This window comes from Lynx canadensis, chromosome D3, assembly GCF_007474595.2.
Source record: "Lynx canadensis isolate LIC74 chromosome D3, mLynCan4.pri.v2, whole genome shotgun sequence".
NCBI lineage: Eukaryota > Metazoa > Chordata > Mammalia > Carnivora > Felidae > Lynx > Lynx canadensis.
The window spans coordinates 21,992,745-22,020,089 of record NC_044314.2 but is presented as its reverse complement, the minus strand read 5'-3'; the positions used below and the strand labels follow the sequence as shown (position 1 = coordinate 22,020,089).

Here is a 27,345-nt window from a genome sequence, read left to right as displayed (position 1 = left end):
CTAGCACTGATTCAATTATTTTTTCTTAACAAGAAAGCTTGTTAGCTATTTCACTTTGGTAGTGTCTTATTATCAAAGGAAATTGTATGGGAAAACGCTGCCTCTTAAAGCCTACCATACTGATTTGTATCAGCAATGCATGTGTTCTTTAGATGTTCTTCACGGCTGGAGAAAAGGATCACATGGCAGCCTGGGACAAAGCACCAGATGGCTGGGATAAGGTGAACATTGATAAAGGCACATGAGAGATGGGAAGGGAGATGTCACAGCTTGTCAGTCTTTATCCCTAGAGGAAGCTCTGGTGACAGGGGAATGATTGAAATGGCACATTCCAGGTCCCTAGACGTGGAGAAGGGATAAATAATGACTAGGAATTCAATGACATAAACTCAAGGGAAAGGATGGAAACAAAAGGAGCTGGGGACAGGGTAGAAATGGAGTTTTCCTACAGTTGGTGAAAGATGCCAGGAAGAGACATTGATGAGAGAGATGATTAAAGTTAGCCTTACAAAGCCTTGGAATAGAGACAGCTGGAAAGGGTACAATGATTAGTAAGAAAATACAGAGAATGAAGAGACCTGAAATGAAGTACATTTTTCTTGAAGTAGACATGTGGGTTGACAAAAAGGGGAAAACAAAGGATGAATTTTCTTTGCAACCTGATAAACGAAATAGGGAGAGAGATTGAGCTGACCACGTCTTATCCTTACATGGAGGAAGCACTCTTGTCCCCAACTCACTTGACCTATCGGATTTAGCCCAAATCCTTCCCAAAGCCTTTCTGGTAAGGATCCTAGATTTCCAACAAGATATCACGAAACTAGGCCAGCAGAGGCAGACTTTCTGCTTTCTGGATCTGAAGACAGATTAAATAATAATAACAATTCCTTGAATACATATCATATGCCAGGTTCTGTGAGCAGCCCTTAAACCTAGTTTATATCAGCACATAGGCCTGCATGTCAGATAAATTGCATCGGTTTTCAAATGTGGAGGGTAAGTATCAGAGAAGCTAAATAATTTTCCAAGTTATGTAGTCACAAAGTAGCAGAGCAGGGATCCAACGCCCCTTCTATTTAATTGTAATTTTCTAGGATAGTGCATTAGTTTACATAAATGATGGACAGCCACCTTCCCAAGCTGACTGAGATCCACTCTTTTGGATAAACCCTTTTAAAAGGTACTTTATTAATAAACAAAGTGAAAATAAAGAATACAATTCATTCACACATGTGTAGGTTGACCAGTTTACCAGATAGTATTTGCTTCTCATTTTGTCTTTTGAAAAGGCCTCAAACTCTGAGAGACGTAGTTATCTCTGCTGATATAATACCACCTTACAGGGTTTTTTTCCATCATATATCTTTGTGTGGCCATAGGTGATCCTTCTTACCATGCAACACTGGCCTGTCAATTCTCTTTGATATATAGCTTTGGGATAAAAATCACACTTCCTATAACAGATCCCCAGGTTCTTTTCTAGATGTACAAGTTAACTCAAATTAACTTTTTAGGCATCTGATCTGCTTCTTAATGAAAACATTATTTCTCTTAGGCATTACTCCTGTACAAGCACATCTTCTACATTGTTTGGCACATAGTTGGATTTTAGGAACGTGTTCACCTCTCATTTGGTACAAAATGAAATAGTCTCTTTGCAAATCTACATTCCCTTGGAAGCTTCCTCTGAGTTCAGTTTTTTAATCTACTTTGTAATTTATTAGCAGAGTAATCATGATTAGTATGACCAGCTTGTAATAATAGCTCACTTCCTTCCCAGTACATAATCTCAAATACCCATTTTTGAGGGTTCTGAAAGGGAATTTTCTGATAAGTCTCAACATTATAATTTCACAATTTTGCAATGCCTTTCATTTAGCTAACACTGCAAGAATGTATTGGATGCCTAGGAAGTCACTAAACGTATGGTGCTAGATTTAGGGATTAGAGTGATGAATAGTTTATACTTGGTTTCTCCTCTTACAGAGAATATAATTTGGTATAGGATACCAAAAAAAAAAAAAAAAAATGACTAGGCCATTGCAGTTCAGAGTAGGAAGTGCCTATAGGGGACTTCACCCAAGCCTGTGAGAGTCTAGATTTAGAGGCTCCTAAGCCAAGGTGGGAATCAGTGAGGTGATACCTGAGCATAAATCTGAAGGAGAAGCCCAGGCCAGAGCAGGAAAGAAGTTGGAGGGAAGTATTCTAGCTCAGGCTGTGGCACAGAAAAGTAGGAGAGGTGAAAGCATGAGGTCTTCATGAAACTAATTAAGGTCAGTGACCCCAGAGACCTTCCACTGTGTCCTTCTCAGGTTTACCCCTGCCCAAGACAACTGAGAACATAGAGCTTGAGATGAGAGGAGCAATATGAGAGGTGAGAGTAGATAGGTCCTTACAGTGAAGCTGGGGCAGGGAGAATTACCCATTACTGAGCTGGCTTTCCTCCCTGGAATTGGAAGATGGATTAAAACAGCCCTTCATGCAGTGCCTTACACATAGTAATCCCTCCATGAATATTAAATGGATTAATGATTGGACACATAAATTGATCTTAGCAAAGAAAATCCATACATGCATGATCCAATTCCATAGCACTACTGCTATGATAGTTTGTAAAATAAGAGGTCTGCAAAATAATATGTTTCTGGGAACAGAATAGAAATGGCTTAGGGAGAAAGTGTTCTGATTTATAAACAACCACCCTAATGAAAATTTAGCATGGAATTTGTTTAAAAATAAGAGATTATCTTGCCTGGGTGGCTCAGTCAGTTAAGTGTCTGACTTCAGCCCAGGTCATGATCTCACAGTTCGTGAGTTCAAGCCCTACTTCAGGCTCTGTGCTGACATCTTAGAGCCTGGAGCCTGCTTCAGATTCTGTGTCTCCCTCTCTCTCTCTCTGCCCCTTCCCTGCTTCTTCTCTCTCTCTCTCTCTCTCTCTCTCTCTCAAAAATAAATAAATATTAAAAAAAAATAAGAGACTATCTCAAACTTAGTAATTGTCTTACATGTATCCACCTTATGTCTTAAAATTAGTTCCCTATTCTCTTAGAAGAAATCCACAGTTTAAAAATAAATAATTCTTCATTTCAAGCATAGCAGTAGGAGCTTGATAGACATTCAATAAATGTTGATTATTCAATTTTAGATACTAACCCAATAAATCATTTTATGTAAAGATTAAGATTTAATGAAATGTTATAGAGATCATTAACTTCTATCTCATATTAACTTAAAATAAAAAGTGGCTTCAAATCACTATTTTTTTAAATTCACATTTCTTAGTTTTACTAAAGTTCTGAATACACTAGCTCAAAAGCCATGATTCTTTGAATTTTGAAAATAACATGAAACTGTAGAAAAAAATGTTAGTCTTTGTAATTTCACATATACAGCTGACCTTATTTTTGGTAGGTTTGTGAAATTACTTTGTGAACTACAAAAACTTTAAACCAAAACTTAAATTTTATCTACTTCTCTATTTGGACAATTAAAATCTAGAGTTTGGAGTCAAGGGAGCAATGATAAGAAAAGAATACAAAAGGAAAAGAGATAGAGTTTGCCCTGAGGAAAATTAAATGTTCCTGTCATTTCATTAATGTTATCTATTTATATTTTACTTAAATCTTCAAGCTAATAAGGAGATGCAGTGGAAAAAAAATGTAGTTGATCTGGCAGCCACATTTATAGGATTTCAGTTAACAGTATGGGGAATGATAAGGAAATAAGCCTATCGGTGTTTGATGCTTAACACAAATTAAATATTTTTGTGTTTTTGTGATACATCTTATCTTTCATGTGCCTCATAGCGAGTGGAGGTCAGATAGTTAATAAGCTCAGAGGAAAACTAATGTCTGTAAATATATAGTAAAATCCTGAGAGAAAAAAAAAAAACCTCTTTGATATCTAGACGGAACATGGCTTTATAGAAAAATTAAGCCAATGATATAATTGTTGCCAAGGCTATGGCAATAACATCATAAAATAGTAGTAGTAGTCGTTAGTAGTAATACTAGTAGTAGAAATAGTAATTAGTAATTTAAAAACCAAAGTTTTAAAACTATTCTTTTGATTTATATTATTTTCAGAAATCACTTCCTTTTCCTGGATTGTACTATGATAATTTTTTAAAAAGAGATTCTTACAAAAACAAAAAAAAATAATAAGACTATGTTATAGGGTGGCAAATGCACCTCTTCTTCTCCATGACAACAGATAAAGAAGCCGTAACCATGGCAACAGTAATGGGCCAGGGAGATTAGGTCCAGACTGGAGATTAGGCCTCCAAGAGCAAAGAAAAAAAGTCCTGATTGGTTCCTTATTGAGACCTTATGTGAAGATGAGTGACTGTTGAGAGAAAGCCTGGAGGATTAGTACGAACAAAATTAATTCCCTGTATAAAGAAAGAAGCCATCTCTTTGTTAAAAAATGTGTCCGTTCCTTTTCAGACGAGGACTGTTTAAACTGAGGTAAAAGAGTCCGTGATTCATTCTATTCTGAGCTTTATCTGTGTCATCTGCATCTAGACTAGCTCTGTGAGAAGGCACTCCTGGAGGCCTGAGGAGAACAGCATCTGTGTGCAGGCTCTCATTGCTTTGCCTCTAGGCAGCCCCTGAATGGGTGGGGAAGTCAACTCATTTCGGATGTGATACCATCTCTACGTGAGGTGCTTTTGAGGAAAAAGGAACTGAAAATTTGTCCCCTTTTCTCTTCCAAGTCATTTGTCTAACTTCTTGAGAGTTCTCAAAAGGTTTTTGCAAGTCACCATTGATCACATTTGCTTTTTAGAAAATCTTTTGTTAAAAAAAATCGTGTAAGGATCCCATTTACTTTAAACTGGTAAGATGTATAGGTATTACATTTGGAGAAAATGAGCTATGATTTCACAAGGATGCATGGGTTACTTAAGGTTTTTTAAAATGATAAATTTATAGACCTGAGAATGTTTGGTCAGATGGTATGAATATTTTTCACTTTAAAGGATTTTGCCAAGTGAACTGCTAAAAAGACTGTACTCTTACAAACTTCAACTGACAGTGTAAGAGAGTGTCACATCCTGGCCAACTGTAGATACTAACATTCTTTAAAGTCTTGCTAGTGACAGATTTTTTTAAATGCACTTTATCCTGACAGACTTTTTTAGATTTTATTTTAATGCACATTTCTTTTACTGTCAGGTTGAACCCTACTTTAAAATAAGTTTCTGTATTATTTTATTGATCTTTGGACATTCCTGTTATATAATAGATATTAACTATCATCTGTTAGATATTTTGCAAATACTTCGGATCAGTCTTTCCAGAGGAAACGACACTAAACTAAGTGACAGGGGATAGCAGGAGTTAGGTGGACGAGATGGGTCTGGTAGAGTGGGAGCTACTGTGTGGAGGCTTTGTGGAATCACCCGTGTATCCTCATGGAGAGAGCCTGCTTAGTGCAAGCAGCAAAAAGCCAGGGAGCCTCAGATCCTCTTGTCGTTCATAGGTGTGACGACTGGGTGTTCACGTTGTCATGTGACATGTGCTTCCCTCAAACTTTGTTATGACCTCGGCACATTACCCAAATGAGGTGTGGGGCAGGGGTGGGGGGGAGCCAGGGAACCTCCATGTGAACTGCATGAGGAATGCCTTCATCTATTGTTCACTACTGTCCCCTCTGGGCCTAGAAGGGCTGGCATTGGATAAGCACTCTGTGAATACTTTTTGGATGAGTAGAGCTAACGGATGCTGCTTACTGTGGAAACCTTGCAAGCCTTTCCCCAAAATGGTATTTTTCTGGCAATAGGAACACACTAAGCTATTGTGCAGGAAAGCTAATGCCCTTGGAATCGCCCTCAATCAGTGGTGGGAGAGTGGTAGATAAATATCTCAGCTTGTTTGCCTCAGAACAGATAACTTTGAGGCCTATGCCACACTGGCCCCCAGAGTCCCTAGTGGAGTTGCCGTTCAGTTTCCTAGTATGCTGACTGCCAGATAATTCACTTTTTCTAGCCTTCACTCCCTGCTGTCACACTTCCCAAATTTCCGGTGGTTCCTTGGATCAGCTTCCAAATAAACGATTTGTTTTAAATCCTTTTCTTAGGACCTCTTTGTGGAGGAAGCCAAACTAAGAAAAGTGATAAACAGGAGCCAGGCCAGTAGGCTGATTTTGAAGTTTGGAGATTCCCTGAGGTAAAGAGTGGACACAGAGGATAAATTAATAGTAGATGGATATGACCAGATGTGTCTTTTTACAAGCTTATTCAGGAGGCTGTCCAGAGAATACATTTGAGAGAGATGAGAGCAAGGAGAGCAGAGATGCTTGAAGACAGCTGTGGCAGTTCTGACAAGACAAAGTGACGGTGGGGCTCTAAGTGTGTAAGTGGAGCTAACACAGAGTAGATTTACCTGATGTCCAACAGGGGGAATCCTAGAAGGAATGAGTGAGAGAGAGTCAAGAGTGGGGATACCTGTTAGGTTTCTGGGCTGTACAGTTGAGAGAACGGTGTAGACACAACTGAGTTGAGTGGCCCAGTGGGGAGAAGCAGGCTGAGTGGGCAGTGAGGGTGGTGGGGAGGATAAATTCACTTCAGTGTGCGAGTTTGAGATGTCCGTGTTGTGGGGAAGTGTAGGTTTTTATCAGGAAGCTTCATGTCACCCACATTTTTGAGACAGATGCTACATGTCCAGGCATCAATCTTCTCCCTCCCCTTACCAGTCTGCCACAAAAGATTGACTAACTTGCTACCAGTCTACCATTTGTTTCAAATACTATGTTGACCAAAAAAGTAAGGGGGACTGTCACCTATAAAGAAGTGCTGAGTATCTACGGGGCCAGGAATAACTTTGAAAGCTTTCTGCAGCTCTTGAAAACTTCTTCTTCTATATAACTGGTATGCACTGTCAATTGATAATATTTCTGGAACCACTGGGAATGAAGATAGGCTCCCTCACCCCAGTAGATTTTCCAGCTATTAGGAGTGTAGTGCACAGCAGGAATAGTGATTCAGGAATAGTGATTCAGCCAGCCCTTGAAGAAAGTGAATGCAAGGATGGAGACTAACTTTGAAAAGAACTGAAGAAAGCAGCCCACACAATCCAGTTTGAAGATTAAATGTAGGCAAATGTGTCATTGTGTTTTAGGGATAGACATCACCTGTCAGGGTGAAACACGTTTCCTCCCCTTGGAGACTTGAAAAAATAAGAGAATGAATTATGAATTCATACACATACAAACACACATCTGATAGAAATTTTCTTTACAGATTGTAAATGCCCCAAATATTTAAAAAATGAGTTCTCCAATTGTGGATGATTTATTCCTGTGAATAACAATTTGCCAAACTTTGCTATTCATGCAGTGGTACCCTACAAGCATTGGACAATTGTATGTCTTTATGTCTGGTAGAATTTTTTTTTCCTGTAATTTCCTTTCTAGCAGGTAGTCTATAAGAACTCTTTCTACTTTTTGTTAGCTTCCATGACTTTGATTTGCTATTCCTTCAAACTGTATCTAAAACAGGGTGAACAGGCTCTGAGTGGAATGAGGTTTTTGTAATAACTGCTTGGTTACCTGAGGCATTTGTCTATGGCTATGTTCCTCTGCATCATGCCTGAACAGAACACTTGCTAATGGTCCTGGATCCCATGAGTAATGGAAACTGGACAAATATTCAGTAGAATCATATATGTTATTAATTACCCACCCTTTCATAAGCTCCAAGAAATTCTAATAGAGCTTTGATTCCATTTACTGTTTGTTTGCTTTCCTTGGTTTTCTTCCTTCCTTTATAATCTATGAATGGATCATTCTATGTTTGCTAATGGGTCTGCTCTGCCTTCCTGCATATCTCCCACCCATGGCACCAACATCTCTGACCACCTCCTCTCCTTCCTTCCTAGCTATCCCAAGCTCCAGTGTCCTCCCTTCTGCTCCCAGAGATGTGGTCCCCGTGTTGGTTTCCAGTCGGTTTGTCCGTCTCAGCTGGCGCCCACCTGCAGAAGCAAAAGGGAACATTCAAACCTTCACGGTCTTTTTCTCCAGAGAAGGTGACACAGGTAGGTCATACCATATCAATCTGCCACCTCTTTAGATGTATACTGTGACATAAAGATCCTGCAGGGATCTTGAGAAGGGACTTTGGATACCATGGGTATCTCAGCTCTGCCCATCACTCATTAGTAAGTGGAGATGATATATCTCCATTGCCTGTGTGTGTGGTGTGTGTGTGTGTGTGTGTGTTCTAATGGGATTGTTTATAGAATCAAATGAAATCATTTACCAGAAACTTCCTTGAAAAAAGACAAGCATATGAATTTATGATAATTAGGTTTTTTATGTCCTTGGTTTTCAAAGTAATAAACAGAGAACAGAATTTGGCTGTATATTGATAGAACAGGGTATGAGAGAACCACAGTGGCCAGGTTGTAATCCCGATTCTGTCATTGACATCACGTGATCTCAAGAAAACCACATAACTTCTTTGAGCCTGACTTTACTGTGTAATAAAGAGTAAATAATAATACTTTAGCTTACAAAGGTTTTGTTAGGATTATACATATGTGATGTCATACAAGAGTGTCTAGTATTTGGTAGAAATGTGGTTCCTTGTTTCACTTGTCACTTGTAGGCAAATGTGATCTGTATATGTCTAGTTTTAAGATTACCATTCTTGATTTTTCTCAACATTTTCTCCTTGAAATATTTCATGATTTTAAGATTTTGAAGTTTTATTTGTAAGCCTAATGTAGATATTGGATAAATTCCAATCACTTCTATAGAAGTAAACTGTGTAATATCTCTTTATATTTCTTTAAATTATTAAACTTACTTAGTTTGTATTCCATGTTTGATTATTCTAATATCTGCAGTCCTTGTGAGTCTAATTCAGCTATTTGTTTCTGCTTACTCTTCCTCATAGTAGCTTGTTTCTTTTCATGTATAGGTGATTCTTGATTGTTAACTCTAATCCTTAGAAATTTTTCTGAGGGAATTTTTGAGACCAAGTATTAAAGAACAATCTTATGAGAGGATGTGCTTTACCAAAATGAAAGCATGATAAACCAGAATTTTGTTAAAGTTTACTTGCTCCATATGGGTCTCATGCTGATATTTTATTGCTTATGAGAAAGTCCATTAAATAGGATAACATTTGTTTTTCTGCTATTTTTAACACATCAACTCACATGAGTAAATGCAGACTTGTGATAAGGAATTCTCAGATTTTTTTGTGGTTGTTCTGTTTCAACTAAGCTAAGGCTGAGATTGTACATTCGCCAGTTCTGTCAGGAGGCTAATTTCCTTTTCTACTTCACCCTCTGAGATTTGCTCTTTCAGGATCTTTGCTGTATGTGAGGCTCTCTAATCAAACCATATACCCTACTTTATCTGCAAGCTTCATTTCCTATTCTCCTCTCCTATTGGTTACTAAAACTCCTAGCTCTAGACTTCTATTGATAGGCACATACCATCAGGCAAATACCAGCTCCATAAGTCTGCTTACTCACTATGATAATTCCCTTATTTTGCTGCCTGTATATTACGGATTAAAAAAAAACCCACTTTTTTAAATAAAAAAAAGACTTTGAATAATTTACCCAACATTTTAAGTGTGCCATAACAGAAAGGTTTTTCACACAATACTTAGTTTGCCATACTGTTTTAAATGGCACTTTGTAATGTTTACTTGAATGCCTATATAATTGGTATCATTATATTATTATTAATTATTGACATTTGAGCAAGTGCATTTGAATATAAGCATGTTCGGTCTTTGGGGAATTTTATTTGAGATTAAAGCATAAAGCCACTCCATAAACATTTCACTTAGAAGGAATCAGACACCAGAAACTAATATTACATTGTATTTCTAACTGAGATTGAAATAAAACCTTTTTAAAAAAAGGAATTAGAAAAGCAAGGAAGCTTTTGGAATAGACCTTTCCATTCTATTCTTTGGGCATTTTTTACTTTCTCTCTACTTCATCAACTATTGGGTTTTCTGGATTGCCAATTAAAGGCAATCGAAGAGATCAGCATGTTAAAACTCAATTTGTTTCAGAGAAACATTGTGTTGCCAAATCCCAAGATTCTGTACAGAAGAGCATCTATTGATAAATGCACTCTGCAGATCTGCTGTGCCTCTCACATAAGTGTGGAACATCATCATTATGTCCTTAAACAGATGAGGATTTGGGTAGGGCAACTAGGGTCTATATAAATGTCTATCTGTTGATTTGGCTAAGTCCTGAGTTCCAAGTCTTCCCTTCCACATTAAACTTCCTCTTATATATAACCAGTCTAAACTGGACACTAAACAGGAGACAGGGGTTTCTGGAATGTGGCAGCTTCTTTTTTCATCCTTGAATGAGAACTACGTTCACTGTCTGTAAAGTTTACCAGCCAAGGGAATTGTAACCTGTATGATACTTCTACATAGATGGAATATTTTCGGGGTGGTGGCAGCATGGGGGAACTAGAGAGGGAGAATGAAAAAGAAAGGAACAGAGAGAAGTAGAATGAAAGACAGGCAGAAATGACAAGTGCCCTAGAGGGATCCTCTTGTTCGCAGGGCTGAGCTCACAGTAATCCTGGCTTTCACCATATTCACTCATTCATTCATTCATTTTTTTAAATGTTTTTTTTTTAATTTATTTTTGAGAGAGAGAGAGAGTGCAAGCAGGTGAGGGACAGAGAGACGGAGACACAGAATCCAAAGCAGGCTCCAGGTTCTGAGCTAGCAGCACAGAGTCCAACGCAGCTCAAACCCACAAACTGAGATCATGACCTGAGCCGAAGTTGGACGTTCAACCGACTGACCCACCCAGGTGCCCCACCATTCATTCTTCTGTAGAGGAATAAACTAGAGGGGAGAAGCCAGGATTTAAGTGTGAGGCTTAGTCTAGTCTCTCAAATGTGTGAGTGCTTTAAACTCAAGATTCAAAAGGGACAATATAGCTTGGTTTAGCCAGAGTGGTATTTAGTATAGCATGATAATCAGAAAGAACAGTACAACTTCTCTCATGCTGTGTCTCAAAATGCTCTCTTTTCTAGTCCACAGCAATAAAGTATATCATGTTGAAGTTTCTATTTTCTCTTATAATTTGACCTGACTCTAAAATGAAAGAAATATATGTACTACACATATAGCCTATGTTTCCTAAGATTACTTATTACCACAAAGAAGTAGGCATTTGTTTTAGTCTTATCTCCAGCTCTTTAACTCTGTGGCTTTATGATGACTCTTTGGATCTCAGTGTGCACAGCTGCCCAAAACCACAGGTAATAATTCTTTCCCAGTTGTCTATATGTTGCCACATGGATTTCCTGGAGTCACCTTAAATTTACCCTTCCCCAAACTATACTCATTGTCTCCTCCTTAAGTATATTTTCCTCTCTTTTATTCGTTTATGTTAGTACCTTCCATCCTGTTGGCTAAGCAAAAAACCCATGTCATATTTTACTCCTCCCGGCCTCTCAGCTCTGCCATTAGTCATCCTATGTTGTCACGTCTACCTTGGCCACATCTCAGCCATCCCCCCTGTATTATCTCCATCACCACTGATCTGATCTCTGACAATAGCTTCTTGCCTTCTAATCCATCCTCCTCATTGTCTCTAGCTATTTGTCTGAAATACAGTTTGGATCACTTCCTCTACTATGAAAAAAATGTGAATGTTCTTAAATTTAAATATTACAAAATTTCTAGATAAAGATATGCACATAGTAATTTACCAAGTCCTTTGAATGGAAGTCTATATCCAATCTATATATAGGTAGAGTGTAGTTCCTATAACCTATAATGGTTATAAATATGTTGCTTAAATCTATGGATACCTGGGTGGCTCAGTCAGTTAAGTGTCCAATTTCAGCTCAGGTCATGATCTTGCAGCTCATGGGTTCGAGCCCCACATCAAGCTCTGTGCTGACAGCTTGGAGCCTGGAGCCTGCTTCAGGTTCTGTGTCTCCCTCTTTTTCTGTCCCTACCCTGCTCGTATGCTCTCTCTCTCTCAAAAATAAATTAACATTTATATATATCACTTAAGTCTAAATGGCTAGATTTAAAAATGGTACTATTGTTTACCAGATGTGTGACTTTTGAACATTTAATTATGTTAAAGACAGGAATAACATCTCTCTGCTATGCTGGCCAAAAGGAAGATGAATTATACCTCTCAGAATTTCTATGAGAATTAATTGAAGAAATCTAAGCAAAGCATCCAGGGAAGTCACTGTACCTAGGCAGAATAGGGGGACCCAGAATAGTGTGAGCTCAGAGAAAATATGGAAAAGAGGCCAAAAATGAAGCTCAAACGGTGGTAATAATAATAATGATAGCAACAACAACAATAATAAATTGCTATTTTGTATGAACCATTTCATAGCTGCTCACTGTTTCCTACTTATAGACCATTTAGTTATTTCCCTTTCTATTGAAATATTTCTTGTCTTTCAAGCCCATGGATCAGTCCTCCATACCCCTTGGCTAGTCATGGCCCTTGTTAACACCAATCCCTGCAACCTCTTCATGATCTCAAGTTCACACATCTTTCTCTGATCTCACTCTCTAGACTCTTATTTTCCTGTCTTCCATTTAGGACTCTGGTTACAACAAATCTTTGATTACACAGGGAACTACAATTTGTTGATTCTGCAGTGTTTTCTTGGTCCCTCATCCTTTATGTTTCCCTTCACTTATTAAACAGCTAAAACCCCTGCCTTATTATAAACACTGATACACCCCAAAGTTTTGCTTGCTGTTTTTTAATTTCATATTAATTTCTTGGCACAAGCCAACTCAAGTAAATGTTATTTTCTACCTACTCTCTACTTGTCTCTTGTAGCTGAATGTAACTAGAAGAAAATGTATAATTATGCTGACTAGTTTTTAAATTCAAAACTACTCATATTAAGTTGCCCCTTAATGCTGCTAGAGATTATATTACATATATCAGGCAGTCTTTCTCCCAACATGCTCCTACGTATATTTCACACCTTTTCTTTTCTTCTCAAATCTCCAACATTTTTACTCTTTCCCTTACTCTTAGATGACCTTGCTTCTAATTTCCTAGAAATAGTAGCAATCAGAAGGAGAGTTGTACAAGCTTCCATGTCTGAGTTACATACCCAAGCTTGTCTTTAAGCATATAATTTATCTCCTCAAATTTCTATTAAAAAACTGGCCATGCTCTGGATTCCATCCTTTCTTAAAACAAAACCACAAAGCTTAAGCTATTCTTCCTCTCCCCCCATTATCAGTTTGTCCCTCTCTGGTGGATCATGTCCATCATCATACATGCATGCAGTTGTATTTTCCATCTCAACAAATTTTCCCTCAATTCTATTTTTCCCTCCTCTACCACTCTGTTATTTATTCCCTTTAATAGCAATATTCCTTGATTTGTCTAACATCATTCCACTACCTTCTTTCATATTCCAATCATGGTTCTGTCCTTAGCATTTCACTGCAACTGCTCTTTTCTAGATTCACCAATGACCTCCATGTTGCTAAACTCACTAGTTAATTCCCAGTTCTGACATTACTTGGTCAGTAAGCAAATTTTGTCATATTTGATCACTACCTCTTTAGTGACATTTATTGTCCCTTTGGGTTCTATTACACACCCTTTCCTGGTTCTACTCTAATCTAAGTAATCTAAGATTTACCTCAAATCTCCCTGACCTGTGAATATTGGCTTACTCCAGATCCTAGGCTTTGAAGATCTCTTTTTTCCCCATTTGTGACTTTATATTTTGTCAGTATGCCGATATCTTCCAAATTTGTATCTTTGGTGTTAAAATTTTACCTGTAGTCCTGAATCATACATCCAGATTCCTTCTTTTGATTTCTCTTGATTTCTTATGAGCATCTACAACTTATCAACAAAACCAAATACCTGGTTTCCTTCAACCCCCCCCTCCAAAGACTTTATTATTTCAGAGATTTCTCCATCTCAGTGAAATCTACGTATTTCTCATAACTCAAGGCAAAAAACCTTGGAGTAATTCTTAATTCTTTTCTTTTTCTTATATTCTATAACCAAAAACAACCTCAAGTTTTTGCAGCACTGTCAAAATACATCCTGAATCCATGAAACAATATAATACTTGGTATTTGCTACAAAATAATAATAAAGACTGGCTATGATTTTCAGTTTTGAGCTGAGTTATGGGAATAAAGTGGTTCATCATATTATTCTGTCTAGTTTTGTGTTACTTAAAATTTTTCATAGTAAAAAATTAAAGTCAAGCAACTAAGTAAAAATAAAATATATACTGAATCTTACCACTTCTTTCCCTCTTTTATTACCATCAAGCCTCATCTAAACTATTGCAATAACCTTTCAAAGCTGTTCTCACCACAACAGTTGGAGTAAATCTTTGAAAACATACCTTAGATCCTGTTATCTTTATGCTTCAAAACCCTCCAGTAACTCTCTATCTCATTCATAGAATCAGCAGAAATCCTTCTTGATCTGGGCCATTGTCACCTTCCTGGTCTCATCACTTATTCTTGCTATTTACCTTTTGTTCACTTCTCTCCAGTCTCATTGACTTCCTTGTAGTTCCTAAATATACCAAGAATCCTCCTCCCTCAAGATTTTGTTCAGCTTGCCTAGAGTGCTCCTTCCTTTGACATCCATGTGGATCATCTGTAACTTCCACTTAGTCTTTGGTGAAGTGGCACCTTCTCCTGGATGCCTTACCTGACCCCTATCATTCCCTATGCCCTTTTTAATTCATATATATTTTCTTAATCCACAGCTTTATCACCTCCTACTTATTTTTTCATGTTTCCCCTTTCTTAACTCCAGAATATAAGCTTCCTGTGGGCAGGGATGTTCTTACCTCCTTTATTCACTGAGCTATTCTTAGTACCTAGGTCAATATGTAACCCATAATAAACACTCACAAAATATTTGTTGAATTGAAACCCTAACTGAAATGTCAGCTACTATGTGAAACTCTCCACAGTTCTCAGGCTCAGAAGTCATTAATTTCTCCTTTATCCTCCCCTAATACTTTGATTACTATTATATTATTCCTACCTTTTGTCCAGTTTTGTGTTTGAGTACCAGCCTATTCCCTCTCTGATGACTAAAACTAGATCTTATTTATAATTCCATCCCCAGTGTCTAGTATCATGACTTCTGTAGACACTTACTGATTGGGACTAATACAATAAAGGTGGCAGAGAGACAGATGTGGTTCTTAATAGATAGTTTTTTAACAAGTAAAACAAATTATTATTTTTTTATTTATTTTTGATACGGAGACAGAGTGTGATCTGGGGAAGGGCAGAGAGAGAGGGAGACACAGTATCTGAAGCAGGCTCCAGGCTCCGAGCTGTCAGCACAGAGCCCAACGTGGGACTCGAACTCACGAACCATGAGATCATAACCTGAGCAGAAGTCAGACGCTTAACCGACTGCGCCACCCAGGCGCCCCTAAAACAAGTTATTTTAGGGGTGCCTGGGTGGCGCAGTCGGTTAAGCATCCGACTTCAGCCAGGTCACGATCTCGCGGTCCGTGAGTTCGAGCCCCGCGTCAGGCTCTGGGCTGATGGCTCGGAGCCTGGAGTCTGTTTCCGATTCTGTGTCTCCCTCTCTCTCTGCCCCTCCCCTGTTCATGCTCTGTCTCTCTCTGTCCCAAAAATAAATAAACGTTGAAAAAAAAAAATTTAAAAAAAACAAGTTATTTTACTGAGGAAGATGAATAAGCTGATGCAGTTCAATAAAAGCCTTTTTTTTTAATTGAGAGAAAATAAAAGTGGATTTTGAAATTTGATTCCAATATCACTGTTCATTTTCTCACTCTCAACTAGAGTGAATATATGCCATAGTCTCTGAATGGTTAGCCGTGGTGCTTATCTGCTCATATAGGTTTATTTAGCTCCTTAACACAATAGCTTTTTAAAAGGTGGTGGATTTAACATTTGCCTCAGACTAGCAATGAGTTTGTCAGGCAAATTACTCTAGCTCAGATTATCATTAATCTGTCTGACTGGTTAATGGTGTCAATAACGCAAGTACCATAGTTAACATTTTTTTTTTATTCAGCCCCTTGGGTGCTTTCATTTCATAAGTGAGAGAGCAGCATAAATTCCAGAACCTGAAAGCCAGGATTCACAGAGATTCAATTGCTTCACAGATATCCAGCTATCCCCTCCTTGTACCTAAAAATTGTTAGAATTGAAAGTGATTGTTGAAATCATAGTACAACTTCTTGCTACTTAGACATTTAGAAACTGATAGAGGAGGGGTAAGTCACATGCCTAAGGCCACAAAGTAAGCATCCATGATGAGAGCGAGCATTATTGAGTATTCAATAATACTTACTGTGGCAGATGCCAGGCTAAGCATCTTACATAAATTAATTTATTTCATCCTCACAACAAAACATTATCCACATGAGTCTTAAAGAAGACCACTTACATTTCTGGTATACAGATAGTAAGTTGTAGAACCAGGATGTAATGCCGACCTGATTCCAAAACAGGTGTTCTGTGAATCATTACACCAACTTGCTCCTAACATAGTTGCTGGATTAACCTGGAAGAGAATCTGGCTTTCTTGATATTTTCAGAATTATGACAAGAATTTACCCTATAGGCTTCTTCCCAATTGTTTTATGACTTAATGGCTAAGTTGATTTCCATCATTTATTTACCAGTTATAAATGTAGTAGCAAACTTTTTATGCATGTATAGAACATTATACTTCCCATTCACTAATCTAAAATTACTTATGGAGTGTGACAACAGTGTAGCCAAAAGGTTAAAGTAATGTGGGTGTGGAATTCAACTGCATGGATTTTAGTCCTGGCTCAGACTTTTGTGGCCCTGGGATAATTACTGGTGCTTTAGATTGCTCACATGGGATAATAATAGTAACTGACATGTAAGGTTATGACGACTTTAAAAACTGCTAGTACCTAAAACATTTGCTTATTGCCTGGTGTCCAAAAGCGCTCAATTCTTGTTAGCCAGTTCTCCGTGCAAATTATTGCGTGCGTTAGAAATAAAAATCAGTGTGGGGTGCCTGGGTGACTCCATTGGTTAAGCCTCTGACTTTGGCTCAGGTCATGATCTCACTGTCCGTGGGTTAGAGCCCTGCATCGGGCTCTGTGCTGACAGCTCAGAGCCTGGAGCCTGCTTCAGATTCTATGTCTCCATCTATCTCTGTCCCTCCCCTGCTCACTCTCTCTCTCTCTCTCTCCCTGAAAAATAAATAAACATTGAAAAAAAGAAATAAAATCAATGAAATATAAGTGTTCCCCAATTTATATTTAAAGGGGACCTTATCGCTTTACACACGTTTGCCCATTTGATCCTCAGATAAGGCAGGTATGATAATTTCCATTTTATAGATCTCCATGCCTTGCTCTGTTCAGAAAATCTAAAAAACATTGCCTAAGAAGCCACACAACTAGTAAATATTAGAAGAAAGATTTAAATGCAAGGTTTCTAGTCCAGCGATCTTGTTACTGTACCATACAAAATAAAAGATATTTCCTAAAAGAGGCACACGGGAAGCACTGCGGGAGTTCAGATGAGAGAATTAAAACATTTTCATGAGCATCATTCAATTTAATCCTCACAATAACCCTGTGAGGTAGGCAGATAAGGGACCAGGGACTGGCATCTTCGTTTTGCAAATGAAGTAGGGAAGACTCCAAGATAGCCCCTGACTTGCTCAAGGTCACACACCCATTCTGTGGCAGAACAAAGGCTGGACTGGGTCTTCCAACTTGCAGACCTGTATGGTTTACATTGCTTTATGCTGCCTCAGAAAACCTCTGCTCACCGCTCAGGATTAGAGGCCACCTTTTCATGATTGACACAGAGGATACATTTTAGAATTCATCGCGCATTACATTCTCACCATGGCGTTTATGTATTCTTTTCCTGCTCCCCAGTGCTGACGACTGTGCAGCTGATGAAACTGCTTATGAAGGGAGGGTGCTGTGAAGGAAAGACAGCAAGACTCAGATTCCAAAGCTCTGTGTTCTGGTCCTGGCCTAAAGGCTGGCAAAGTTAGTCCCCCTTTCACTCTGCTTCTCTGTAAAATGTAAAACCCTGCCCTTTCTATGTCAAAATGTTCTGAGATCATTGAATAAGAGAATGGTGATTTAATTCCTCCAATGAACTTAGGGTATACTGAAAAATAAAACATGCTCTGTATAAATGCCATATACAAATGAATGACCCTTTATTCACTTGTGAGTTGCCTGTGTGTCCAGCTCCGTGTTGGGAAGAATAGAGAAGCCAACAGTCTTTTTGGAGGCAGGTTAGCAACGTTGAGACGATTGTTCCATTGAAGCATATATAACTGCACACTGAATTAAGAGCCTGAAGGGGAGGAATGTGCTTTATGAGAGATGGAAAGCGCATGGTGTCTATGCCATGGTCAGATCGGTATTTTGAAAAGATGGCTATTGCTGCAGAGTGGAAGTTAGACCAATGTGGTCAGCCGAGTGGATGCCAGAAAGCCACTGAGGCTATAGCTGAAGTCCAGGCAATAAATGATGGTGGATCAAACTGAGGCTGGATAACTAGAGATGGAGCAGTAGAAACATGTCATTCTAGAGATATTTAGGAAGGGAAATTGATAGGAGCAGGTGACAGATTGACATTCATGGTGAGACAACAGATGTGTTCAAGGACAGTTCCTAGTTTTCTGGCTTATTTAAATGGAAGGATGGGAGGGTAACTCGCTGGCGTTAGGATGCCGGAAAAGACCCAGATTTGAAAACGCGGATGATAAATTCAGCTTCAGACGTGTTGGTTTTTACGTGCATTCAAGTGGTTATGTCGAGTAGAGCCTTCAGAAGAAGGAAACTGGCTGGAGCGCAGAGAAGAAGTTTGGGCCAGAAACATGTATCTGTGTCAGGAATTTGTCAGCATATGGATGAAGACTGAAGCTAGAAAAAGGAGAAATGGGTCATCCCTCCACCCCAAAGAGAAATGAAACCAAGAAGAGGTCTCAGAACTGAGTCATATTTATTAAGGGGCAGAGGCTGAAACTAAACAAAATAAACAACTTGAAACAAAAAGCTTTTTTTTTTTCCATGAAAAGATAGTTTAGTTTTGTTTTTATGTTTTGTTGCAGCAGCTATTTGTTATGTAACTAGTGTCTTGGGCACGTAGTAGGCACTGAAACAGAGATATATTAAAGTAAACTTTTCACAAGTCTGTTCCTTGCACTATGCTGTTTAAAAATTCAACAAGAAACAGAATCCTTAGCCAAAGTTTAGTCAAAACTCCCTCTGACCCAATAGATGATCTCCATTTTCCATTATGCTTTATCTGGTGGTAAGTCATCTCTGAAACTGCTTTTCCTTCAAGATAGCGCTTGATTCCAAACTCTCTGGTTCTGGAATCATAAGGAGTATAGCATTGGGTAACTGTTGCTGCTATTGCTCTGAGCCCTATTCTAGTAAACACCATATTTCAGTTTTGAAATCTTCTCATCATTGTACCATTATTGTCCTCACTAAAGAAATGAACGTGAAAATGGAATGGATAAAAAGGGGTTGCTAAAAATCTTTCCATTAAAAATAGCATAGTTCCTTCCCTATAAATCACCATTAGTGTAACTCATCCCCTTGAAGCAACTAATTAGGTGTCTGATACCTCAAGACAGCATTGTTTGCTCACCTCACACCTGTAACTAAATGTTAACACCCTGGTGCACTTGGGCAAGACAATATATGTTTACTTAATATGTACACTAAGGACATGTTATAAATGATCCAGTAAGAAACAGTGTTATGCTTAAATTGCACTTACTTCTGAAATGTAAATGCGGAAGTGCTGAATGCAATGAAAACACACACACACACACACACAATTTTCTATTCCCAACAAAGAATATTAGATTAGAAAGTCCCCTTTGAGTAGATCCTGCCCTGTTTTCAAATAATGAAAACAATAACTAGGAAGGTGAGGTGGCATGCCAAAGGCCACACAACTAAGTTGAGGTGGAAAAATGGAATTGAATCCAGCTCTCTAAACATTCTGGAGATTACACTGTGTGGGAATGTTATGCAGTTATTCTATTAATTTTTTACATTTATTTATGCATTCATTTAAAAATTTGTGAGCCCCAGCAACATAGCTAGTTTTTAGTGGGTATATGTACTGAGTGCCAACAAAATGTGAATGGAATGTGGCTTCTCTTCTAAAGTAATTCACAATTGAGTTGAAGACAGGCATGTCTATTAATACCATGTGATATGTGCTACAATAGATCTATAAACCAAGAGCAGCAAAAGCATGAAAGGGAGAGATTTAATGCTTCTGGAATCAGAGGACACGATGGTAGGAAATGTCCAGCAAGTGATTTCCTTTGAATTGGATTTGAAGAATGAACAAGCTTTTACCAAAGTGAGAAGGAACTATGAGTCAGGAGAATATAACTCCAGAATAAATGAAACTAAACTAAACTAAACTAAACTAAACTAAACTAAACTAATGAAAGGCAGAATGGCAATAGCCGGGGAAGCAGAGATGGCTATGGTGTTGTAGAGCCTGGTCACTCATTGTAGGTAAGTGTGAAAAGGTTTGGGCCACATCTTGAAGGTCTTTGGATCTTGCCACAAGGAGTTGAAATGTATTAGCCATAAAATGGCAGCCAGCACAATGTTTGGGGCATGGAGTTGAGAGATTACATTTGTTAGAAGAGTATCTCTTATCAATGGAAAGAAGGAATGGGGAAAACTAATGACAAAAAAAAAAAAAAAAAAAAAAAGGAAAAGCTATTACACTGTAATACATTGTAAGTACAAACCAGAGAAGGAATTGGTTTCAGGCTCAGGAGAATACAGCCTAACCAGAGTTATGTCTTTAAAAAAATTTTTTTAATGTTTATTATTTATTTTTGAGAGAGACAGAGACAGAGCACAAGCGGGAGAGGCACGGAAAGAGAGGGAGACAGAGAATCCGAAGCAGGGTCTGGGCTCTGAGCTGTCAGTACAGAGCTCAACGTGGGGCTCAATCTTATGAACTGTGACATCATGACCTGAGGCAAAGTCAGATGCTTAGCTGTCTGAGCCACCCAGGTGCCCCCAGAGTTAGGTCTTAATGCAATTTGTGCAACTACCATCTTGGACTTCATGGCTCACAATGTGTCAGCACCCAAGACTTAGCCATCTGATTTCTGAAGAGCAGCAGCATTGTCGTTATTAGGTCAAAGTGTGTGCTTTTAGAACATCGCAGTTATTTCCTAAGAAACCTCCACCAGGTAACCCAAAGCACCTAAAAGTAGAATTTACAGGAAAGAAATGTCTCCTATTTGTGAACTCTTCTTGGCCTCCATATAAAAGAGGAGGGCAAGTTGCCTATAGTTGTTTCAGCCAGCATGAGGAGACAGACTTTTTATATTTATATTTGGTGTGATTTTTCACTGAATGAATTTATAGTGAATGAATTCTAGAAGGCACAAGTGACTTGTTCCCTTTACTTCAGCCAACTGATCTTGAACCTGCCAACTCAGAGTCAGGTGGAACGGAAGTGAAGGAATGAAACTTTGTCAATAATACAGCTGATGCCACAGCCATGAATCTGAGCTCTGTGGATTTGAAGGGCAGTTACGTCTTTAGAGTCATAGGAGAGAACTTCACCAAGAGACAGCTGGTCTGAGCCCCTGCTACTTTCCCAAAGATAGTTGGTACAGTGCACCCCAAACGCAATAGTTGGGTAAACTCCTAACATCTATTATTCTTTGTTCTTCAATACCTAGTTGGTTTATTTTCCCATTCACAGAGGAATGTGGACCAGAGTGTTCAGAGAGAAAATTGTAATTGCCAACTGGTCCAACGTGGAGACTCTGGAGAGTGTAACTACTTCAGGTGGCTCGCATCGGCTTATTGTGAGACCAGAGACCAGTAATAAATGGCCCTTCCAAACTCAAGAGTTTTACTTACTTGTTGGGAATGATTTGTGGTATTTTATTTTTCAACTATTAAAGCATGAAAGGAATGATCAAAAGTGCCTGAAAGTCTTTGGGGCTTACAACTGAACCAATCTGTGAGGGACAACAGGCAGGAAATACCAGGTTCCCAGAATACATTTGTCTGCCTTCAGCAGTTTGAAGTCCCTCCACTAGGGCCCAAGGAGCCACCAGAGCAGCCTGGCAACGCAGGCCAGACACCAGCAGTGTGGACGTCACATTTCACAGGGCTCTGTTGTGAATTCAGGGAACACCAATTCCTTCTCAGTGTGCTGTCCGTGAAGCCTACACCTTTTAAAGATAATACTATTTTTTTTTAATGTTTGCTTCTTTTTGAGAGAGAGAGACAGACAGACAGAGTGTGAGTGGGGGAGGGGCAGAGAGAGAGGGAGACACAGAATCTGAAGCAGGCTCCAGGCTCCGAGCTGTCAGCACAGAGCCTGGCGCGGGGCTGGAACCCAGGAACCCTGAGATCATGACCTGAGCCAAAGTCGGACGCTTAACCGACTAGGCCACCCAAGCGCCCCCATAATACTATTTTCATTATCAGAATTTGTTCAGTACCCCTAGTTATGACCACCTTTAAAATTTAACTTATCTCAGAAAACAAAATTAACTTTACAGTAAATATTTTAAAAGTGTTTTTTTTTTTTTTTTTTGAGGGAGGTGGTGGGGTGGGGGCGGGGGGAGCAAGCCCATACAGTTCAGTGAAACCCATTTATGTATTTTTTTTTCTTCTGGATTGTACCTCTTATTAATTTCTCTCCTCAGATTCTAGTTCTGAATACTTTGTGGAAAAGTCCTCTTCTTGGACTCAAGAATACTTATTTCCTATGAGATTATGGTGGCATTTTGTATATAATAAAAATAACAGCAGTTACTACCATGGATGTGAGACTTCATGTTGACGACCAGGCACATGCCTACTGCTTTATGTGGTTCCAGCATCTCATTCAATTCTCTAGAAACCCTATGAGGTAAACATTTTTACGGCACCAATTAGCACTTGAGGACTCAGGCTCAGCTAAACTGAGAGAGCCGAAAGAACAACCCCAGACTTAAGAATGATGAAGCCACTCCAGTCTAAAAAATATTTTCATTGTGACCTCACTTTGATTACATGAGCAGATTTCTGAAAAGTGGCACATAAATTGAAGCGTTTCGATTAAATCATTATTAAACCATTAAGCGTGTACATTGAATGGGTGCCTGGGTGGCTCAGTCGGTTAAGCATCTGACTTCAATTCAGCTCAGGTCACGATTTCACACTTTGTGGGTTCGAGCCCCACATCAAGCTCTGTGCTGACAGCTCAGAGCCTGCAGCCTGCTTCGGATTCTGTGTCTCCCTCTCTCTCTAGCCCTCCTGCTCATGCTCTGTCTCTCTCTCAAAAATGAATAAACATTAAAAAAGTTTGAAAAAGAATGTACATTGAAGAAACTGGTGGTCAACCCAGGGCAGTGCTAGCATGTGGTTAGAGTAGGGGGGTAGAGTTGTGTTGAAGTTATTTGTGGAGAAAGCACCCTTTATTTGCTTAAATTGTATTTTTCTCCAGATTGCTACCATAGAAATATTTTCTAAAGATGCTTTATTCACACTTTGTATAATATTGAGTATACTTAACGAGTATACTTTTCTTCATGACTGTTATTAATTTGGGATACTTATTCAAGGCTGATACAGATTATGGGAGCCTAAAACTCTTCTCTTCATAATAAAAACCAGCATCCACTTTTATATGTGAGTGATGATCTTTGACATTCTTACGTGCCCAGATTTTCTTGCCTCTTTTTCCTTTGAAGAATGTCTGTTCAAGAGATTATGCCAGCATGTCCCGGAACACAGATCTTTCCACTGAATTCTTTAGTAGTATCAGAATAAAGTTGATTATGAAAGCCATTTTTCCTTATAGATACCCAAGAAGTTTGGTATGCAAATATGACATTCATGACAACTATGTTACTTGGATTCTAGGAAACATATCACAGCAGTTGACAGATTCATCTCACAGTGGTTTCTGAATGCCTAGCATCCCTTCTCCTTTATGGCCTTGTATCTTCTACCCAAAGGGCCCATGATCCAAATAAGCCCCTCATTTCCCCACAGTTGTTAAATGATATCAATACTGGTTTAAAGGATGAATCCCCAGCTTTCATTTTTAACTCTGCTATCTACTAACTGTAAGCCCTTTGGAAATAAAAAAAAACAAAACACTATTTTTCCAAATTACACTTTTGCATCTGTATAATGATAAAATCATACTCTCTATATAAAAGAGCTGCATGAGGCAATGTATCTAAAAGTTCTGCTAAAGAAAACTAAATAAGATGCAAAAATCCATATATCCACAAGGCATATGTTCTGATTGTAAGGGTTTTCTTTTATAAAGCAACTTGTTGGCCTACATAATCTTAGGTGGGTAGAAGAGAGTAGTGTGACACATGGTATGTAGGAGCATTATCTGATGTCTTAGCTACTTTCCGTTACTATTGAAATCCACCCAGCTCCCTCCCCTCCTATAAGTCACACTTCAGCCTTGCAGCAACTTAACACAGCACTCCTAAAGGAATACCTAAACCTTAGGCTATATGTAGATTCATACAGGGTGTTTGTTTTTTATTGTGGTAAATATACATAATATAATATTTATAGGTTTAACCATTTTTAAGTATAGAGTTCTGTGGCATTAAGTACATTCATAATGTATTAGCATTATCACCACCCTTTATCTCCAGAGCTTTTTCATCTTCCTCAACTGAAACTCTCTACCCATTAAATAACTTCCTCTTCCTCTCTCCCCCTAGACCCTGGTAACCACTCTGGGTACATATTTTAATTATTAGCAGTAATGGATAAAATAACACTACCTGCTATAATGAATAAGCCCTAATATTTATAATGGTTCAAAACTGTTTGACTCTATAAAGTAGAAAAAGGATGTTCCTGATTGACAAGCAGTTCTCCCAGCTCTTCTCCAGAATTCTTGCAAATCTGGACTGCTCCATCATCCATATATGGCTCCCAAGGTTCCCATGCTTGACTACCCCAGGCCCACGGTGAAGGAAGAGAACACAGAGGTGACCACGTGTGCAGTTTTTCTAGGCCAGACCTAGAATCAGCACATGTTGTGTAACCTCAAATTGACTGGGTATGCTCGGTCACATGACCTTGTCTCGCTCCCACAGGGGCTGGGAAATACAGGCAAGCACATGAAGAAGAAATGAGTTTGAGGATGAACCAGGCAGTCTCTGCTATATCAGTCAAATTAAGATTGTATACATGCTCAAGAATCACCATTAATTCCCTTAGAACTTTGTGGGTTTTTTTTTCTCTTTGGAGACCTAATTTTCCCTGACAGACATTTTAAATATTTCCCCAAACATAATAAAAACCCATGGCAAAATTAAAATGCACATATAATTCCATTGAAATGCAAGAGACAGTATCTAGAAATAGAAGCCTTAAGTATCAGTTGAGTAGGGACACCTGGGTGGGATGCTCAGTAGGTTGAGCATCAGACTCTTGGTTTTGGCTCAGGTCATGATCCCAGGGCTGTGGAATCGAGCCCTGCATTGGGCTCTGCACTGAGCGTGGAGCCTGCTTAGGATTCTCTCCCTCTGCCCTTCTCCCCTACTTATGCATGTTCTCTCTCTCACTCTCTCTTAAAAAAAAAAAAAAAAGGAGGAGGAGGAGGAAACTGTTGTCTTGTTTAGGAGTTTCTTCTTCACCTGTCAGTAAATTATAAGAGACCAATGAGGATACAAATGTCTACAATAATGTGTGTTCTTAAAGAATACTTTAGTAGTTATTGTTTCTTATATGTTAGCATCTATATTCATAGGGCTTGTAAATTATAAGGAGGAGGAGGAGGAGAAGGAGAAGGAGGAAACTGTTGTCTAGTTTAGAAGGAGTTCCTTCTTCACCTGTCAGTAAATTATAAGAGACCAATGAGGATACAAATGGTCTACAATAATGTGTGTTCTTAAAGAATACTTTAGTAGTTATTGTTTCTTATATGTTAGCATCTATATCCATAGGGCTTGTCCTCTCTTAATATGTACTACACCTTGCACCATGATCAGATTAATTCATTTGTCTGGAATCACTGAGGCAGTTTTTGATTGGGAAATGAATTGGACACACATAGATGTGGCTTGATGAACAAGGCAAGTAGACACGTTGCAATTTCTCCTCACGTAGAAAGGAATCTACCCTCTTTCACTAATTGCACTTAACGTAACCACAGGAACTCAAGCTCCATGCACATCAACACTTAGCATCTGCCTTTTCCTTTCATACAATGAGAGAAAATGCATAAATGCATTTGTTGGCAATACTGACAAAGACCGATTTGTGGAATAATTGAAACCTTGATTTCTGTCATTAGCCGGATGTTTACAAAATGCATCTTCCTGTCTACATTCCAGATGTTTCTTCTTATTTTAATAGCTCTTTGTCATGAGTTGTGAATTCTAAATTGTAAAATGTCAAGGGAAAAGACTTTAGTTTGCAAGTTTCATGGGAATGGCATAAACTTGAACTCCCCCAGAACCCTGTAATATTTATTTGTAGGCCCTTCCAATCTATTTCCCATAGTAAGCCAGAGGCCTTGATTTACAGCAGAGTCAACACTAAACGAGAAAGCAGACTTCGGTCCACCTCACTGCTTTGGCACATTAAGTAAATGTTTGGCTAAAAGTACTCATATTAAAATAATCTTTCCCTGAAACTTTTATTTCCCAGGGAACGAGCATTGAATACATCCCAGCCTGGGTCCCTTCAGCTTACTGTGGGAAACCTGAAGCCAGAAGCCATGTATACCTTCCGAGTTGTGGCCTACAATGAGTGGGGACCAGGAGAGAGTTCTCAACCCATCAAAGTGGCCACTCAGCCAGAGTGTGAGTATGAAAATAGAAGGGCACATTTAGAAACTGTTTCTTCTTGCTGGCAATATCCTTGAATCCTATCACAGAAATTTCTTAAGGTAACAAGATGGAAGGAATATTTCTGAAGCAACGCATTAAACTCAAGGATTTTTAAAGGTAAGATAACTTTTTAACAAAATGGCCTCCCCGTTTAGGCCATAATGGCAAATTGACAACTGTAAAGGCCTAATCCATCCACGCAATCTACATGTTCACTTCCTAAGTAAGTAACTGACTAACTCTGCCAGCCAGGCCTTTATCATCCACATTGGGTATCGGTCTCCTCCACTGATTTTTTATGGGGTTTTCCAAGTTTGTCTATCAAGAATGTAACATCAAAGGTGAAAGAACAACCATATAGGACTTCCAAATACAGGGACTTATCAAATAACTTAAACATGCACTGAATGCCCTTAAGGAGATTCCAAAAGCAAGCCACAGCTCAAGAAATAAAAATAGATAATCACTATTGGGCAATCTCATGATCCTCTAACTA

General features: G+C 38.7%; 1 protein-coding gene and 1 non-coding gene across 2 annotated transcripts in view; both read left to right on the top strand.

The window, feature by feature from the left end:
- Nucleotides 1–27,345, top strand: part of DCC (DCC netrin 1 receptor) — a 689,897-nt gene that overhangs the window by 395,121 nt on the left and 267,431 nt on the right. Inside the window, 2 exon segments of the mRNA XM_032595323.1 lie at nucleotides 7,833–8,037; nucleotides 26,668–26,822. Of these exon segments, the coding sequence (XP_032451214.1) occupies nucleotides 7,833–8,037; nucleotides 26,668–26,822 (360 nt within the window).
- LOC115498878 lies at nucleotides 5,463–5,566 on the top strand. Its single transcript, XR_003963997.1, has one exon. It is a non-coding gene; the product is annotated as a small nucleolar RNA U13 (small nucleolar RNA).